Source organism: Bos javanicus, chromosome 8 (genome assembly GCF_032452875.1).
Source record: "Bos javanicus breed banteng chromosome 8, ARS-OSU_banteng_1.0, whole genome shotgun sequence".
NCBI classification, from domain to species: domain Eukaryota; kingdom Metazoa; phylum Chordata; class Mammalia; order Artiodactyla; family Bovidae; genus Bos; species Bos javanicus.
Genome location: NC_083875.1, coordinates 44838619 through 44858081, shown reverse-complemented (window position 1 = coordinate 44858081; position 19463 = coordinate 44838619). Strand labels below are relative to the sequence as shown.

Below are 19463 nucleotides of genomic sequence, written 5' to 3'. Positions count from 1 at the left end.
TTAACGAAGAGTTTCTTAGTTTTATTCTTTTCATATTTGCAGATTTCTTTTGATAACACAAGGAATGAGGTGGAGGAAGTTAGAAGTTCCAAATTCTAATATTTGCACCATGGCTAGATTTAAATGCTAGCACACAAGTCTTTCTGTATCTGTCCTCAATTACAAGAGGACAGTAAAGAGACTGACTTGCTAGCAATAATCCATGTGCTAGTTTGATTTCTCAGCTCAAGAAATAAACACAAAACAGAGCTGTAATATATTCATAAAAAGGTACAACCAAAAAATTCAAGAGCGTAAAAAAGGCTCTAACTTCCTCCTGAAAGGCACATGAATTTAGCCACTCCCATTCAAATTCAATTTAACAAATATTTATTAAATGTCCACTCTATGTTCAATACTGGATCAACTCTTCATTCATTTATTCCACAAGAATTTTTTGAACATTTACATTCTACCAGGCATTACTGCAGATAATAGAGATATAGAAAGGAATAAAAATCCCTGCCTTCATGGAAATTATATTCTACAAGCATGAGAGATAATAAAGTTGCAAATAAATAAAATATGCAGTATGTCAGATAGTAACAAGTGCTATGGAGAAAAATGGAAGTTTGAAAAAGAGCTAGGGAAAAGGCATTGCAATGTTAAGTAGATGGTCACAGAAGGTGATATTTGAGTGAAAGCTAACGGAGGTCTTGAATGGCTTGGGTGATATGGAATGAAATGTACAAATGCCACCCTTTTCTGTATAGACCTGCGGACTTTGCAGCCCACTAGACTGTGGAACGACCTGGTAATGACCTGCTATTTACTGATAATGATGTATTCAACTAAACAAAGGGTGCTGTCAGACTGAATGAAATGCTCCTTTAGGCAGAAGTGGACCTTGACAACTTAACTCAAACTTTAAAGAATCCAGAGAGACTGCATATGATTTCTGGTGAGGATGGCAAGAAGAATGATGTAAGTAAAGGAGGTTCCAGGCAGTAAGAACACTGATTTCTGTAGTTGAAGGTCTTCCTTGCTTCAACAGAGGTAACGGATAGTGGCTCAACGGTAAAGAATCTTCCTGCCAAGCGGAAGAGTTGGGTTTGATCTCTGGGTTGGGAAGATCCCCTGGAGAGGGAAATGGCAACTTACTTTAGTACTCTTGCCTAGAAAGTCCCATGGAAGAGGAGCTTGGCAAGCTAGTCCGTGGGCTTGCAGAAGAGTTGAACACAATTTAGCGAATAAACAGCAGAGGCAAGGGATAGCATTAGTTACACGAAGTGGAGAAACCACAATAAGTCAGTTGAAGAAAGTCACACTTGGTCATAGAGGCTATTGGAAGCCACCAAAGTTAATTGAGAAAGGAAGAAATATGATGAAACAAGTATTTTAATAAAATTAATATAGCAGTAGAGTCAGTTGGATCGGAATAAGGAGAAGATAGAGGCAAGGAACCACTTAAAATCTTATTTTTGTTTGTTATAAGGGTGGGTCAGAATGGAAGCAGTGAGAACAATAAAGCAGTGAAGTTTATACAGAGTAAATGGCAGGCTTAGTTAGCCGATTAGATGTGAAGGGTAAAGAAGAGTAAGTTAGAGCTGACACATTATAAAGAGGTGAGGAGATGGGGTCATTCTATGACCAAGAACTCTGTAATCCAAACAGGGTGTGACTTGCTCAGGATTACATAGTTAGTGAAAACCTGAAGCCAGAACCCAAAATCCATGCTTTACTCTCCATTAAATGATGCCAAGGCGTTTAAATGGCAAGTGGAAAATAGTGCCTCCAACAGAAATGAGTGATTATGGAGGGATAGCAAATTTGTACAATTGAGCAGAGAAGATGGAGAGTTCCTGTTTTGTATCTGTGGAGTTTGGAGATATTTGAGTGGAAAAATCTGGGAGACAGGCAACCCTTTAGGGCTGGAAATGCCCTGTAATAGTCTGTGATCTTGCTCCAGTCACTTAACCTCTCTTAGCCTTGGTTTCTCCATTCACAAAGTGAGATAATGTTATTAATTAAGGGTTGTTATCAGTTAATTAATATTTGTAAAAAGTTTGAAACAGGCCCTAGTACAAGATAAGTGTTATTTAATTATTTGTTGTAAGAAATAAGTAAGATGCAATGTAAAGAAAGACAGTGGCTTTCTGGAGAGGTAAGAAGAAGATATGGGGAAAACTATAGGAGAATTTGAGATCATTGGTATAAAGTCTGTCATAGAAGGGAGGAATTTTATAAAGGTGAGAAACAAAACCAAATGATGCAAAGATGCAGAGAAAGAGGAAGGTCAAGAGAGGCTATACAGTATGGAGAGAAGGAGGCCTTCCAGAGTAGGTTGATTTTCAACAGAGTAGCAAGTAGGAGAGAAGCCCTAGAGGGAAATCGGGAAGAGTGAGAAAGGGAAGCAAGGTTCTATAGTATTTTTCAAATTTGCCATCAATTTGTGACTGTACCCAAGAGGAGATAAAATTTAAAAATAGGCATTTGCCTAATTTAGTGGATGACACATTCATGGTGAAAAACTAGAAGGCTATTAAATTTGGAGTCATTTCTAGCCATCATTTCTAACCAGGGAATTAATATGTTGGAGGATAATCATGCTGACCTTACTTTTCATAATTGTGTACCAAACACCAAGGTCAATGACCTGAATGTAGCATGAGCTGACATAAGATGGGAGATTTTAAGATTTCTTCCTCTCCACACACAAAAGGTTTCCTTAACTGCAAATTCTGAAAATCTGAGATATTTCTATTATACTTTATCTTTGTGTGCACATCAATATATTTTGCTCTATATGTCACAAACACACAGAAACAGAGAAGCCCATCCAAAAGGCTGATTTAGCACACAGTGGACTGAAGATTCCAGAGTAAAACAATTTTATACAAATCATTTATTTGTTCCCAGTTTGAAGAGGTACTTGAATTGTTCTGTTAGTATTTTTCTACATAAATCTTTGCTTATAAATTCCAGTGTGGTAAACATACCTGGGAGAATTTTGAAAGTCAGAAACTCCACATTTCAAAAACCTTCTTTCCCTTTGGATCTCACTTCATAGTCTATGTAATGTTAGACTTATTATCTTTGTCTTATACAGTTCTTATAGGCATTGATGTCTGAAGGGGATAGGATATAACAGCTCTGAAGAATTATTATACTACCTGAGAAGCTGAAACCAGAGAAAAAAAGATGGTAGGCAAGATATAGAATTCAGTTTCCAGGCATTTTAATATTAGGTGGCAAACTAGGGACTATTGGACCAGCACTATCAAATAAGGATATAATGTGAGCTAATGTGCAATTTAAAATTTTCTTTAATGAGAGCCACATTCTAAAGAGGGGAAAACAAATGAAATTTTGTATTTACCTAATAATATATGCTAAGTATCATTTTGCCATGTGATCAACGTAAAAATCAGGGACAGGATGGTCTGCATCATTTTTTCTGCACTGTCTTCAAAATTCGGTATGTATTTTACACACTCAGCACATCCCAATTCAGAATAACCGCAATTGCAAATGGTCCATAGCCACATATGGCTAGTGGCTACCACACTGGACTGCAGTGCAGTTCTGAACCAAACATATCTCGCTTTTGGATTTTTTTAAGCGTCAGCTGGCAAACAGAGGCATTATATAGGGAGTGCTCTAGTACAGTAAACCTTAGGGCAAGTCGGTAAGCATGGACTTTTCCACTCCAGTAAGCACTGGGACTTTCTGACTTCTTTCTTGAGTTTGGGGTTGAACTTCTTAGTACACTTCTCAGTATGCAGCAGAAATAAACAGTGCTGCAGCATACTCTTGAACCACAGGAAAGCGCTGTGGACCGTTCCCCCAGAGAAAAGCACTTACCTCCAGTTATTTAAAAAATTGTTTATTCCTTGCATGGATTATTACGTTTATTTAAGTCACCCCAATAAGGATGTCGGATATATCGTTTGCAAAAGTTGGTATGTATCTCGAAGTTTCTACCAACTTTTTTTTCTTTTAAGTTGCTTTCCCCCGGGCATGGTGTAGATACTTAATAAGGCCTAGCGCAAAGAATTCCAGGGTTGGTTTCCCGACCTCGCCAATTTTGCGGGGCGGAAGGCGCGGGTTCCCAGCTCTTGCCCACAGGCCCTGGCAGCCTCACAGCTTAGGGCAGATGGAGTTTCCGGCCTCGCTCAGTGGTCACCGGGTCATCCGCCTGCGCTCCTTTCTGCCTGAGGTCTGGGCCCCGGGGAAGAGCGCGCCGGTGGTGCAAGCATCCGGAGGGCAGTTCCGCGGTGGGTCCACACCCTCCTCGCGCGCCGCTCCCTGCGAGTCAGGCCGGGTGCCGTGTGGCCCAGCTGGCCGCCGCAGCTCTGATGTTGGGCCCTCCCCCGGGGTGATTTCAGCGCTGAAGGTGGAAATACGGAAGTTTCCAGCCGCGACTGACAGATGAGGCTCGCGTCCAGAGCGGCATGCGCTGCAGCGGCTCTGCGGAGTGCGGGGGCCCGGCTGTGCGCATCCTGCGACCCTAAAGGCCTACGAGCCGCCGGCGCGCCATGGCCACGCTGCCGAGCGCAGAGCGCCGCGCCTTCGCGCTCAAGATCAACAGGTGAGACGCGCCCCGCAGCGGACTCGCTGCCGCACAGCCGCGGGCGATGGAGCGTAGCGTCCCGGCTGCTCCGAGGTGTGGGGGTGGGGTTGAGGACGACGCCCTCAGGGTCCCTGGGAGTCAGCCGGCGGCGCCCCCGAGACCCGGTGGGGCCCGGAGCCCCCAGGCGGCTGTAGTGGGGCCACTGAGCGCAGTGGCCCGAAAGCTGAGCTCAGTCCTGCTGGTAGCCCTCAGTCTCCAGCGTCTCTTCCCGGAGCCACCTCCCCACCACCCCGCCTCGCCCGCGCCGCCTCGGGGTTGACAGGTGGCCGGGCCGGGTAGTGCGAAGGGCGCGGGGTTAGCAGTGCAGGGCCCGCCGCCGAGTTTCTTGTAAACTGCTCCTCCTTTTGAGGCTGCCCTGAGAAGGGGCGAGAGAAGTGAGTAAAATGAGGCGAGTTTTGCTCAGGCAGCTGCTTCAAGACTTGGGTTTTTCTGAGGAGGGCTCTTTCCCCTCTCTTTTTATTTTTCCAGAAAAGAAGTTTGGCTCCTACCGACATCGCTATTTTTATTCTCTGGTCCAAAGGAGCCATGAAGTGGAAAAAGTGATTTTTAAAAAATTCTCCATTTAAATAAACAAGAAAGGAATGGCCTGTGGCTGACATTTTTACATTTCTAGCGCTCCAGTAAAGAAGGACATAGATCCAACCCACCATCCAATTCATAATAAAAATTGCACAAACTAAATGTAAGCATATTTACTGTTCAAAGTTCTCACCAGAGGTGCTTTAACTGCAGTTTTTTTTTTTTTCCCTCCACTGAAATTTGCTGACAAGTGTTTGAAGACATTTTTGTCATGCCCTGAGAAATCTAGACTGTCTGGTTAAAAGATAGTATGAAATTCATCCCGAAGGGTCAACTTATTATTTTACGGCCCTCACGGGGCTAGGATTAGTTAGTCTTTGAGCCGAGCCTGTGAAAGGCTGGTTCCACAGTCCATTTTTGTGCTGCTAGACTTTGAAGAGGTTTGAACGACCAGGAATTGGAAGCCCAGAAAAATAAGGTGGTAAGGACTTGCGGAGGGCATGTTGAGCTTTATTAGGCATTTTATATCCACCTGTTGTGTAGCTGTGAGCAAACCATTTCTTTTACCTTACTATTTCTTCCATCTTTAAGGTAGTTAATTAGTATTGTGTACTGTGTATTAATGTTGTATTAAAGGTAGTCAAAGGTCACAAAGTATATTTCCTTGTGGCCAGTTTTTCTCCATTAGGTTTCATGCCTGTTGCCACTCAGGAGGGGCAATTCGTTTAGGGGCTGAGGGGGATCAAACTGAAGTTCCTGATGGATGTACCACTTGCTATAGCTGCTGCTGTTCTGTCTCTGTGAATTTTAGGTCAGGTGGTGTAACTCTGACAGAAAGATTTCTGTCGGACGGGTGCAGTTAATCTAAGGAGAGCTGTAGGACCGGTGCTAATCACTACAAAGGATAGTGAAGTGGCTCAGTCGTGTCCGACTCTTTGTAACCCCATGGACTGTAGCCTACCAGGCTTCTCCATCCATGGGATTTTCCAGGCAAGACTACTGGAGTGGGTTGCCATTTCTTTCTCCAGGGGATCTTCTCGACCCAGGGATCGAACCCAAGTCTCCCGCATTGTAGGCAGACGGTTTACCGTCTGAGCACAGGCAGTCTCTAAAGCAGCCGAGGGGTTGGTGTAGTCTGAGGGTTAAGAGTAAAGGCCCTGGGTGGAATCAGATCTGCTTGCTGATTGGCTCTGTTTCAGACTGGACATGCTATTAATATTTAACGCCTCTACACTTTGAGTTAGTGTCTGTGGAATGGGGACACTCCTAGTACCTACCTTGTGTGACTGTTGAGAGGATTAAGTGAAATAATATATACAAAGTGCTTGTAATGCCTGGCTCAGAATCAATGTTAAATAAATGTTTGCTATCCTCATCCACATTACTATCAGTTTTATCATTGTCATCATCATCTCCGTTGCCACTATCTTTAAGATCTTAAGAAAAAAAGTTAGGAAGGAAAGCTGAAGCTGGAGAACTTCCTGTGCAGAGATTCCTTTGGGCTAGGTGTGATGATGCCAGTGGCAGGTTGGAGTTGCCTTGGGGTGGATGTTCTCTCTCAAATGGCTCCCATCTCTGTGCTGAGAATGCCAGACACGCCTTGTGAAACAGAATGTGTGATGGATCTGAGCAAGAAGAGCCCCGCTTAAGTTAAATAAAATATCAAAGGCTCCCTAATACTCAGGCAAGAATAAGGATTGGATATTCCTGTTTGGGGGGGGGGGTTCAGTTTTCCCTTTGGAAGCATTTTGTATATTGGGTAAAGAGTTATGCTAAGGAGCTTGGCAGAAATTAATGTTCGATGCAGTGGATTAATACAGACATATGTAGTATTATTAACATAGTATTAAAATGTACCACTTTTTGTTCATTTACTATGTCCCATACACTGTGTTATGTGCTTAACAGATTGTATCATTTTATATTATATATTATATTATATTATTATTATATCATTAGATTCTTACAAAAACCCTATGAGACTCACCTGAAGTCTCCTATAAAATAGGAAGATGAAGCTTGGAGGTGTAGTTGCACAAGGCCATATAATTTGTTCAAGGCCATGCAGACAGCAGAGGCAGAGCTAAAGTGATCTAAAGTATTCTTAACTGGTCATGTGCCATTTTGAAATTCTTAAGAATTTCCTTTAAAAGCAAACAAGGAATTGATTTTTAAAAACACATCAATTCAGTAGCAGCATTGCAAATTGTTCTAATCAGTGTTTAATATGTAAATAAACCAACAATGTGATGTTCTGCAATTTTGAAGTTGAAAAAGAAAATATTTTCTCTTGCATGCCTATGTACTATTTTTTAAAATAAATCGACTTACAAAAGTAAGGCAGTGTTGAAATATGGCCATCAGTACATTCAGCATGGGTTCATATTTTTTCATCTCTCTACCCCGAATGATACAAACTGCCATTAAAAAATGTTTGTGGGGGTAAAATCAATGTGTTTCCTATCAAGGAAATATCCAAATCTGATATATTAAAATTTTTACTTGTAAAGAACTTGTTCTGCCCACACCAGCCTCAAAAAAGAGTGAGCACACTACCTCACAGTAGGAAAGGAATGATTCCCACTGTTCCCAAATTCTGTAATTTCCTGCAAGCAGCATTGTTCAGTCTAGGGACAGGGCCAAAGCAAAGGAGGAACCTGGGAATGTCCGCTAGTGCCTGTTCCTCTGTGATTGCCCTGGCTATTTCATATTTTTTTTTCAAAATTAATTAATTAATATTTATTTTTGGCTGTGCTGGGTCTTCGTTGCTGCACAGACTTTTCTCTAGTTGTGGCAGCGAGTGGGGGCTACTCCTCAGCTGTGGTGCTCCGGCTTCTCATTGTGATGGCTTCTCTTGTATTGGAGCACGGGGCTCCAGAGCACCTTGGCTTCAATAGCTGGGGCACGTAGGCTCAGTAGTTGTGGCTCTCAGGCTCTAGACCATGGGCTCAATAATTGTGGTGCATGGGCTTAATTGCTCCATGGCATATGGAATCTTCCTGGAACAGGGGTCGAACTCCTGTCTCCTGTATTGGCAGGAGGATTCTTTACCACTGAGCCACCAGGGAAGCCCGCTCTCATATTCTTATGAAGCCTAAATTTCCATGTGTTAGAAATCATCATAGGCCATTTTGTGTTTCCTTTTGAGCACCAAGTATAATTGTATGATGTGGTTGTGTGACTTAGAACAGTCGAACGTTTCTCTAGAACCCACAGTTTAGGGAGATCCAAGAGAAAAGATCCACCACTGAATTTTTCTGAGCTTAGATTCAGTTTCTTGTAAGTGTTAGATGTTTGCCTTCATTTCAGTTTAATTGTCACTGACTTCCTGTGCACAAAGGAAAGACTAGATCTGAATTAGGCAATTCATAATAATGTTTGCATTGGGGATTTCAGGCACTTCTGCATTCAGTGTCGTGATACAGTCCTTGTATGAGTGCCAAGTCTCACCAACTACCCTTTTTTTCTTAGTAGCATTTAGGGCTTTTATGTATTATAAAAATTATTATTACTCTTCTGAAAATTCATTAAACAAAATCTTAGATTCTTTCAAACACAGAATGGATACAGAACTAGATCAAATATTAAAGTAAAGGACCTTGGGTAAAGAGAAAAGAAGTGCAGAATGCAGAAAAAACATTAATGATCCTTTGGACATTCAGTTGAAAGGATAAATAATAATGGCTTATGCTTATATAATGGTTACTGTATGGCAGTCTCTACATGTCATAACTTATTCACCCCTGTGAGGTAAGAACAATTACTGTCTCCATTTTAGAAATGGAGAAACTGAGTACAAAGGAGTAATGAAAACCGTTCAAAGTCACACACAGCTAAGGGCAGAGCTAGGAGACAGATGCAGGCAGCTTTGCTGCAGAATCCTCTCCCTTTACCCCATCTACCATGCTGTCATCTCAATTTTATTTTAAATTTTAAAGTAATTTAAAATTTTAAAATTTTATTATTTTAAAGTAATATTTATTGACTACTTTCTATGTGCCTATTATCATCTGGACTTTGTATAACTTTATTTCATCATTATAGAAAAGGAGCAAAATGTGATGTATGATAAGAATCATTAGAGAGTGATTTTATGGAAGATAAAACCAAGCATCCAAAAAGACATATTGCTTTCAAGAACAATCCTAATAAAAGATAATTCTAACAATCCTAAAACAAAAAGATACAAATGAAACAGACCCACAGACATGGAAAACAAATTTATGGTTATCAAAAGGGAAAGGGAGGAGGGCTAAATTAGGAGGTTGGGATTAACACATACACACTATTATATATAAAATAGATAACCAACAAGGATCTACCATATAGAGCAAGGAACTATACTCAATATTTTGTAATAACCTACAATGGAAAAGAATCTGGAAAAGAATATATATATATGTATATATACATAACTGAATCACTGTGCTATACACCTGAAACTAATATGATATTGTAAATCAACTATACTTACTTGAAAAAAGAACAATTTCAATAACTTTTGGCATAAAGACCAGAACAGGAAGAAGATATTGCATTGTTCCTGAGAAGTGTTCGCTGATTTTGTCCGTAAAAATGATGCAAGCATTAAAATACATGTATTCAAATGTCTAAATGCATGTTTGCAATGGAATAGTGCTATTCTTTTACTAGTGATGGCATATAGCACGGTGTGGTTGCTTTCAGGAATTACTGCATTTGTCTGATGTGTTCTAGACCAAAGACCATGAGAAGAGGCTTCAGGCAATTACACTTAGAATTTTGGTCTTTCACATTCAGAATCACTGTTTTTTTTTTTTTTTCCCAGATTCTTGGAAAAGCCCCACATGAACTTTAGGAATCTAGTACAATTGAAAGAACCTTCTGCCAGGGTGAACTTTTCAATTAGAGTTTTTTGAGCTCTGACAATTCACATGTATGTATAGAGCCACTGATTACTTTAGCATAGAAAAGAAAATATAATTACATCATGTGGTTACCTAGGAAGAGAGGGAGAGCTCAGGGAACCAGGTCTCCCATTTCTGCTTTCCACACAGAGCTAGTGATGGAGTGAGATAATGTTAAAAACACCTCAACCTTCCCTCCTCCTAACAGGCAGGGATGTAACAATACCCAGAGTTCTTGCTGGAGAATGCTAAGATAAAAGAGTGCTTAGTTCTTTTCAGTGGTGTACACCAGGTGCTTATTGCTGTTGTGGTCAATAATAAGTGGCTAAAGCAACAGGAATGTGCTATCCCTGTTCCCACAAATGTTCAGTCTGATTTGTTACCAGTCAGTAGATACAAAGGTTCTCTGCTGCTGCTAAGTCACTTCAGTTGTGTCGGACTCTGTGTGACCCCATAAATGGCAGCCCACCAGGCTCCCCCATCCCTGGGATTCTCCAGGCAAGAATACTGGAGTGGGTTGCCATTTCCTTCTCCAATGCGTGAAAGTGAAAAGTGAAAGGGAAGTCACTCAGTCGTGTCCAACTCTTCGCGACCCCCTGGACTGCAGCCTACCAGGCTCCTCTATCCATGGGATTTTCCAGGCAAGAGTACTGAAGTGGGGTGCCATCGTCTTCTCCAACAAAGGTTCTCTAGGCTCCAGGAAAATACAAGAGTTTATACACTGTGGTTATGCGTAGTTCCTGTGCTTCTAGAGTTTGCACTATAGTAGTACACTTTGCTGTTTGGGGTACATAGAATAAAAACAGAATAATATCTCTGAAAATATATAGGAAGACATCTGTATGCAGGGTTCAGTGAAATCAAATAAATTGGTAAAGTTGGCCTAGGGTATAAGATCATTATATCGTGTCCCACTGTGTTCAGATCAAAGGCAGGATTAGAAAATCAGAAATGGCAATGGTAGAACCAGTGTTTTATCTTTGTTCTGTTCTTTCATCTGTGTTCATCATTAAAAGTAAGAAAGTACAACAAGCAAAAATTTGTTTTAGTTACAGCTGTTAATATTTGGATGTGTCAATGCATCTTTCCATTTTTACAAAAATAAGATCATACTGCACATCCTGTTTTATGCTGTATTTTTAAATTTAAATATGAGCGACTCTTCATCCATGTAGGGCTACATTATAATTTACATAGGCTGTGTAAAATTGTGTTGATTAGTATGCAGTGATTTATTGAATTAATTCTCTATGATTGGGTTTTAAGATGCTTTCCAAGTTTTTACAATAATGTACATAGCTTGATGAATAGCTTTATGCATACATCTTTATGTGTTAGTGCAAGTACTTCCTTCACATTTCTAGAAGTGAGATTCCTTGCTCAAAGGAAAGAAATGTTTTTCAGACGTTTGATACACATGACTGAGTTGTTTCCCAGTTCAGTAATACCTCTTTACATTCCTGCCACTGGCCCTACGAGCTCTCATTTCCTCACATTCACACCCCTGCCTGGTTTTATCATTCCTTTAAATCTTTTTTAGAAATCTTGACCCTTTCTCCTTAATATGTCTTACCTTTTCCTGTTCAGTTTCTCTCCCAGATCCCTGTATGACCTCTGAAGTCATTCTTTAGGGATTAAAATAGTTGTGCATTTCTCCTTTTTCCTTTGCCTTATGTATAACTATTGACGGTTTTAATCTCTGTCTTTCTCGCTTTCTGTGAGAGATTCTTTTTGTACAGAGAATAGGTGGACTAATTGTAAAGGTAGAGTGTTCTAGCAACTTAGTTCTTCTTGCTTCTTTTTGAGACTCTAGTTGGCCACACTTTCATTTACTTTTACTTTTCTTAACGATCTAATTCCATTTACCCATCCTTTACATAAACTAGCGATTTTAAAGGAAGTAACAAATAGAAAATCAAGGTCTGTGTTCCTCACAAATATATTGGAGTGGGTAGACTTTCCCTTCTCCAGGGGATCTTCCCAACCCAGGGATAGAACCTAGGTCTCCTGCATTGCAGGCAGATTCTTTACCAGCTGAGCCACAAGGGAAGCCCCTGACATAGCTCACTGGATGTGTTTTCCCTTGGATCACAGTATAGAGACAGGGACTTCTTTCATGCTTTGGGAGTTTCCTCTTCCTCTAGGATTGGATTTGGGGCTTACAACATGTTAGTATCACTCTGCTCAGAAACTTCAGAAGGGTTCAGGAGTTCTCCTATCATTCTCATTATACAACTGATAATTTTAACTGTTCTTCCCTGTGAGAAGCCAAATGTTAAAATAGCAGAAGATTAGGCTAAAGAGGAACTAGATTGAGAAATGCAGAACTGTAAATAATCACCCCCTTCTTCTTCCTCCTATCTCTTGACTTTCTGATGCACAATAAGTTAGTAGGCTTGTAAATCCTAGGTTGGTTAGTTTGATCGTTCATTCTTTCATTCATTTACTCACTCCAGCTATTGAGGGTCACTATGTTCCAAGTGCTGTGCTGGGCCTTGGTAATACAGAGCCAAGCAAGTCATGATATTGCTGGCAAAGAACAAAACAGTAACTCACAATATGGATCAGAAAAAGATGGAGCTGTCCTTTGCCTCCTAACCCTTCATCTGGGTGTTGTGCCTTCAAAGTGGGCCTCTTTAGGGATGTGCCATTTATTCTAACGATACTAGCATTCTCCAAAACATTTTGAAAATCCTTTTAGGATTCTGCTCAGATAATGGAGTATATTTATTTTAAAAAATAAACTCGGTGGTATAAAATCTTTTCCCTTTGACAGGGAATCTATTTTTTTCTTGTTTAAAATGTTTCAAAAATAAAGACTATATAGGTGATAATATAGCAAGTACCTAAGGGCCCACTGACCAGATTTAACACACGTTAACATTTGGTTCTTTTTGTTTTAGATATTTTTAAATGAAAAACTAGAACATTACAGATAAATTTGAAGTCCTCCGGTATTCTGTTCTCCAGTTCTGTTCTCCCTTCTCCTTCAGAGGCCAGGATTATCTCCAGGTTGTACGCTTAGTGTATATGTGTGTGTGTGTTTGTTTGTACATATCAATAAATAATATATTATGTAGTTTCTGGAATGAGCCACAATCATTAGCATTTAAGCAAGTCTGTTAAATTAAGTAATATTCGATTGAGTTAAATGGAGCCGTGTTTTTAGATTACTCTTCAAATGGCTCTGAAAGCTATTGCAAGGAGGACTTTCAAAAGTGATTACAGGAAAACAGCTCTATCTGAATAAATCACATGGCACTTTTTGTGTAAATTTATAAAGAACAATAGTTATTTAGATGTATACACTCTGGTAATGTTTTTCAATCACCCCTTACATTACAGTCACATTACTCATTTCCTGCAGTGACCAGGAAATTTTTCAAAAACCTTTTTTTCTCCATCAGATGAATGTACCTATGATTTGCATTTGACCTCAAATAAGCAATGAAGTTGATAACATATTTATTTTTAATTACATGGTTTTAAAAGCACAGAATAAAGAAATCTTCTCATTGCCTGGACAGTTGATTAGGGAAGGTAGCAAGAGGGTATGATATTTCCTCAAAAATCTTTATGGGGCTACTTGTGAGTGAAAGTTGCTCAGTCATCTCTGACTGTTTGCGACCCCATGGACTATACATATAGTCCATGGAATTTTCCAGGCCAGAATACTGGAGTGGGTAGCCTTTCCCTTCCCAAGGCCCCAGTTGGGCCTTGGTAGAACAGAATGGTTGGGCTGGATTCTCCCATTTGATCAGGGAGATGTAGTTCCTCTATTGTCTCATACCTCAACTTAGACAAACTGAGAAGAATGTTCTTGGAGTAGAAAGGCTTTTCTCCAAGTCTCTCCTTTGCCTTGTGGTTTCACAGGGGCAACTCTCAGGACGGAGCAGACACCTTCTTGGATGGAACTGTTTGTGTTCTCTACAGTCAGTTCTGTGCTGTGTACTCTGAACACTCAGGAGAAGTTGGAGTCTCACCAAGAAGTTACCACCCTGAGGCCCTGGTTGTTAGGGAGGCAAATTAGAGTTGCCCACGGAGAAGGCAATGGCACCCCACTCCAGTACTCTTGCCTGGCAAATCCCATGGACAGAGGTGCCTGGTAGGCTGCAGTCCATGGGGTCGCGAAGAGTCGGATTCGACTGAGTGACTTCACTTTCACTTTTCACTTTCTTGCATTGGAGAAGGAAATGGCAACCCACTCCAGTGTTCTTGCCTGGAGAATCCCAGGGATGGGGGAGCCTGGTGGGCTGCCATCTATGGGGTCGCACAGAGTCAGACACAACTGAAGTGACTTAGCAGCAAGGAGTGCTACGGAGAAGGCAATGGCACCCCACTCCAGTACTCTTGCCTGGAAAATCCCATGGACGGAGGAGCCTGGTAGGCTGCAGTCCATGGGGTTGCTAAGGGTCAGACACGACTGAGTGACTTCACTTTCACTTTTCACTTTCATACATTGGAGAGGGAAATGGCAACCCACTCCAGTATTCTTGCCTGGAGAATCCCAGGGACAGAGGAGCCCACTGGGCTGCCCTCTATGGAGTCGCACAGAGCTGGACACGACTGAAGCGACTTAGCAGCAGAAGAAGGAGTGCTAGTCCTCATGCAGTAATTTACACCAGAATGACCATCCTCTTTCCCTTAGGCTAGGAGAACAGCCTCGGGTTCAAAGTCCACTAAAAATGCACTTTATCCTGCTACATAACATATATGTTGCTTCAAGGCAATGCTGGCCATCTGTTCTCTTCCTGTTGACCTTCTATCTGGTTTGCTTTACCTACTGGTGTTTCACTCTTTGATACCTGTTCTCATAGCATCCCTTTAGAAGCGATCTTCAACTTGCCTGTTTTTTTAAATTAATTTTTACTGGAGTATAGTTGATTTACAATGTTAGTTTCTGCTGTACAGCAAAAGAATCAGTTATACACATACATATATCCACTCTTTTTTAGATTCTTTTCCCATATAAGCCATTACAGAGTATTTAGTAGAGCTCCCTGTGTTATACAGTCAGTTATTATTAGTATTTTATATATAGTAGTATTTATGACTCCAGTTTGCTTGTTGTATCTTGTTGTGTACCCAATAATTTCATTCGGCTCACATGAATTTTTTGATTGACCATGACTTACTCTAGGCATTATGAGAGACAAATCCCCTCAAACCCCCGACCCAACAAGTTTTTGCCTTCAGAATTCAGCTGGAATGAGCCAATTAACATAAGTGAAAACTGGAGATGGAGCTGAATTGTGTGGCCTGGTAAGGGTTAAGGGCAGGAATGGAATGTTGACATAACTCAGAAGGGAAGGAAGGAAGGTGTAGCAGTCCTTGAGGGTTAGGAGGTAAGGCTTCAGCCAGGCCCTGAAGGACAGGGTGAGGATTGACAGCTGAAACTGGTAGAGTGGGAAGAAGGGGTAAGAGGGGCTCCATGAGAGGGAAAGGGAGGCAGCCACAGTCATTCTGATGGGAGGTGATGTCTGGGATTAGGTTGGGGCAATGAGCATGGAAAGAAAGGGGTCTGTGTCTACAGATACTTCAAGGGCGATCAGCTGGACTTGAGAAACAACTAAATATTCATTCGCTCATTTCGTGAATATTGACTGTAGTTGACACTATGTCTGGCTGGTGTGTGTTTTAAGAGGTGAGGATAGAGCAGTGAATAAGCTGACAAGGTTCTTGTCTGAAAGAAGTCATTTTATAATGGGAAGATAATAAACAAATAAACCAGGAAATAACAGATAAAACAGGTGCTATGAAGAGAATGTAAAAGGGCCATGTCAGGTGTATGGGTACCTTAGAATGGTCAAGGAAGGCATCCCTGAGGAGATGACCTACAGGCCTGGATCAGGCAGGGGAGTTAGCAAATGCCACACCCAGGGCAAAAGTAGGGCTGATGTGTTGGGAGAAAAGACAGCCAGTGTGTATGCATAGACTGAGCGGCAGGTGGGGGCAGAGGGGAGAGTGGGAGAAATGAAGAGAAAAGGAGGCAGAAACAAAATCGTAAAAAGCCCTTAGGAGCCAAGCAAGATGTTTAAATGTTATTCCAAGTGCGATGGGAAGGTTTTGGGAACACAGGCACATTGTGATTGACCTCTGTGTTTAGAAGGTCAGTTTGGCTCCCTTAGAGAAGTGGAGAGCAGAAGCAAGGTGAGCAGGTAGGAGGTAGCACAGGGCCCAGGGGAAAGGGGATGGTGGCAGGACTGGGGAGCTGAGAAGAGAGAGGGAGAGAAGCCGAAAGCTCTGCGATGTATTTCGGAGATTGAGTTGATGTATTGGATGTGGCGTGGAGGACAGTGAGAGGAAAAAATGAATATTGATGGATATTGATGCTTTTAACAGATAAAAAGACTGGATGAGGAACAAGCTTTCAGGCTGAATCATGAGTTTAGTTGGGGACGTACCAAGTCTAAGATTCATATTACAAATTCAACTGAAATTACCTACTAGGTAGTTTTATTCAGGAATCTGAGGTTCAGGGAAAAGGTCAAAGCTGATATTTAAATTTGCAAGTCATTGCCCTGTAGATGCTATTTTAAAATAATCGGGGGTGGGGTGGGGTGAGGAAGAAGACATTAGAGTTATCTTGATGAATTTTTTAATAGCCACAAAGCTAAATGTGTAATGTGATATCATTTTTATGGCAAAATGTGTATATCTCCCTACAGAGATTAAATAGATTGATATATGTGATAGGGATATGAACAGGACATGTGCCAACTTGTGATAAGTGTTGAATACCTGGGTGTTAGGATTATTAATGATTTTTGTTTCCTTGTATGTGACATGTGTATTTGTATTTTATATATACATGTAAAATTTATAAATATATTTTATTTATATATGTGTATTTTACAAGTTTTCTTCAAAGAGTGTTTTTGTAATTGGGAAAGGTAAATTTTATAAAAGAGATAACAACACCAAGATTTATATTCTAGGAAAATTGGATACAGATGATGCCAATGAGAAATTATGAAAATTAGAAATTTCAGTTAGTGTTAGGATGACTCTGTACTTCTCTTGTAGAGTTTTTGTTTAACAGGCTATAGTAGATTTCACATTTCTATGTATTTGCTCTGTCTCCCTGCCAGAGGATTTTCCTTTTTACCTTACAGAATTTGATGTGGTCACTTTGCGGTGAGCTTTCAGAGCTGGCCAGCCCTTTGTTATAGCATCTCTTCCTATTCTGTACAACCAGCATTGTTCTAGACAGAGGCTCATCTCTCAGGTTGTGTCCTGGTAGGTATGTGTGTGCTCAGTCATGGCCAACTTTTTGCCACTCCAGGGACTATATCCCTCCAGGCTCCTCTGTCCATGCAATATTCTAGGCCAGAATACTGGAGTGGGTTGCCATTTCCTACTCCAGGGGATCTTCCTGACCCAGAGCTTGAACCCACGTCTCTTGAGTCTCCTTCATTGGCAGGCGGATTCTTTACCATGTCCTGGAGTAGAAACAGAGCAGAGCTACAGTGGCTCTCTGGAAGTCCTTGTTTTTATAAGCCACTAAGGTATTTGGATTATTTGTTATCACAGCAAAACCAAATCTACCCTAACTAATACAGATGAGCATAACATATAGAAAATTTCTAACGAGTGGCTTGAGATTGAAGCTTAAGGCTTGAATGATAGGTCAGGATGAAAACTATTGCGTAGAAAGTCATCAGTGAGGTGAGGATGAGAATGGAGAACAGACACATTTGCTAAGTAGGAAAGTAGAGTGGGAAGAGGAAAGAAATGGGCCTCGGGAATCACTGCAAGTTAGTGTAAGAGAAGAGCTGCACAGAGAGGAGGAAGCATTTGGCCAAGATGTGGCAGTCTGGGTTGGTATTAGAAAAGGGAGCTAATGAGGCAGTTAAACAGGTCAGATGCTAAATTAGGAGGACAAAGAAAGCCATCGAATTTGCCATGACGATGGTCACTGTGAACCTCTGAGACAGCAGTTTTAGTGTAGTTGTGGGGAAGGAAGTCAGACTTCACAGGTTAGGGAGGGAGTCAATGCAGAGGAAATGGAGGAAGCTGGCGGAGACCACTCCTTCCAAAAGTTTGGATCAGGCAGGGGAGAAGTGGGGCAGCGGTAACAGAGGCTCTAGCGTGGCTTTGACTTTTACAGAAATATTGCGCACAGTCTAACAGAGGACTCTTGGATCTTAGAGGGAAAGCACATGTTTTTCCACCCCATAAAATAAGTTTTACATGTGGATAAAGATACTCACCCAGTACTGTCTAATATATCATAAACTTTGCTTGACACTAACAGCAATTAAAATAGTCTACTTAGATACTTTCTTCCTGAGAACTTTGTAAACTTGCTGTCATTGATATATATTATCTTTAAGAACATGTTAATCCTTTCTATTTTATTTTCTTTATATTTATCTTCATGTGTCTGAAGTACAAAAAAATTGTAGAATAGAGTACCAATATTAGTTACATTTTGCTGTTTAACAAACCATGTGTTGTGGGTTGAATTGTGTCCCCACAAAAGATTCCTAAGTCTTGGTGTCCATGAACATCATCTTATTTTGGAAATAAAGTCACTGTAGATATAATCAAGTTAAGATGAGGTCACAGTGGATTAGGGTAAACCCTAAATCCAATCACTGGTGTCCTTATGGGAAGAGACAGGGAGCCACAGGGATACAGGGAGAGGAGGCCATGTGAAGACAGGAAGAGATTGGAGTTACGCCACCATAAGCCAAGGAACACCATGGTCTGCCAGCAACCACCAGAGGCTACAAGAGCCAAGGAAGAATTCTTCCCTTGAGCCTTCAGAGGGAGCAGGTCCCGCTCACACATTGATTTTGGACCTCTGGCCCCCAGAGCAGTGTGAGAATAAATTTCTGTTGTTTTAGGCCACCAGGCTTAAGACAATTTGTTATGGCTGCCCTAAGAAACTAATAGAGTACCCCAAAGTTAAGTCACTTAAAACAACAGCAGTTTAGTATTTCTCATGATGCTATGGGTTTGCCATTTGGGTTGGGCTCGGTGGGGCGGTTTTGTTGGTCCTGCTGTGCTCATTCATGTGGCTGCAATTCCCTGATGGCAGGACTGAAGCTGGAGCGTCTAAAATGGCCTTACTCACAAGTTCAGAGCCTTGCGGGGCGGCGGTGCTGGCTGTCCCTCTGTATGTGGTCTCTTTTCCTTCAGCAGTCTGCTGCATATTCCTTACATAGTGAAGGGAACATTCTCAGAGGATGAAGGTGGAAGCTGCAAGATTCCTTGAAGCTTATTCTAGCGTTCATACAACAACACTTAGACACCACATTCCTTGGTCAAAGCAAGTTAGAAGGCAGCCCACCTTCAAGGAACAGGGAAACAGACTCAGTCTCTTGATGGGGGGGAGCTGCAAAATATTTTTCCACTTTAATCTATTACAATACCCAACAAAGAAGGTGATCATATCCCATTTCAAACCTCACATATTTAAGCTAAAGGTCTTGTCATTC

The 19463-nt window shown here is 41.2% G+C and overlaps 1 protein-coding gene across 2 annotated transcripts in view; it reads left to right on the top strand.

Annotated features, from left to right (window-relative positions):
- Window positions 1–3973: 3973 nt before the first annotated feature.
- The window catches only part of DOCK8 (dedicator of cytokinesis 8), a 237508-nt gene continuing 222018 nt past the window's right edge, over window positions 3974–19463 (top strand). For both annotated transcript variants that reach the window (XM_061425464.1, XM_061425468.1), the window contains exon 1: window positions 3974–4570. In XM_061425464.1, coding sequence (XP_061281448.1) covers window positions 4518–4570 — 53 coding nt within the window. In that variant the 5' untranslated portion in view covers window positions 3974–4517. The remainder of the gene's footprint in view (window positions 4571–19463) is intronic.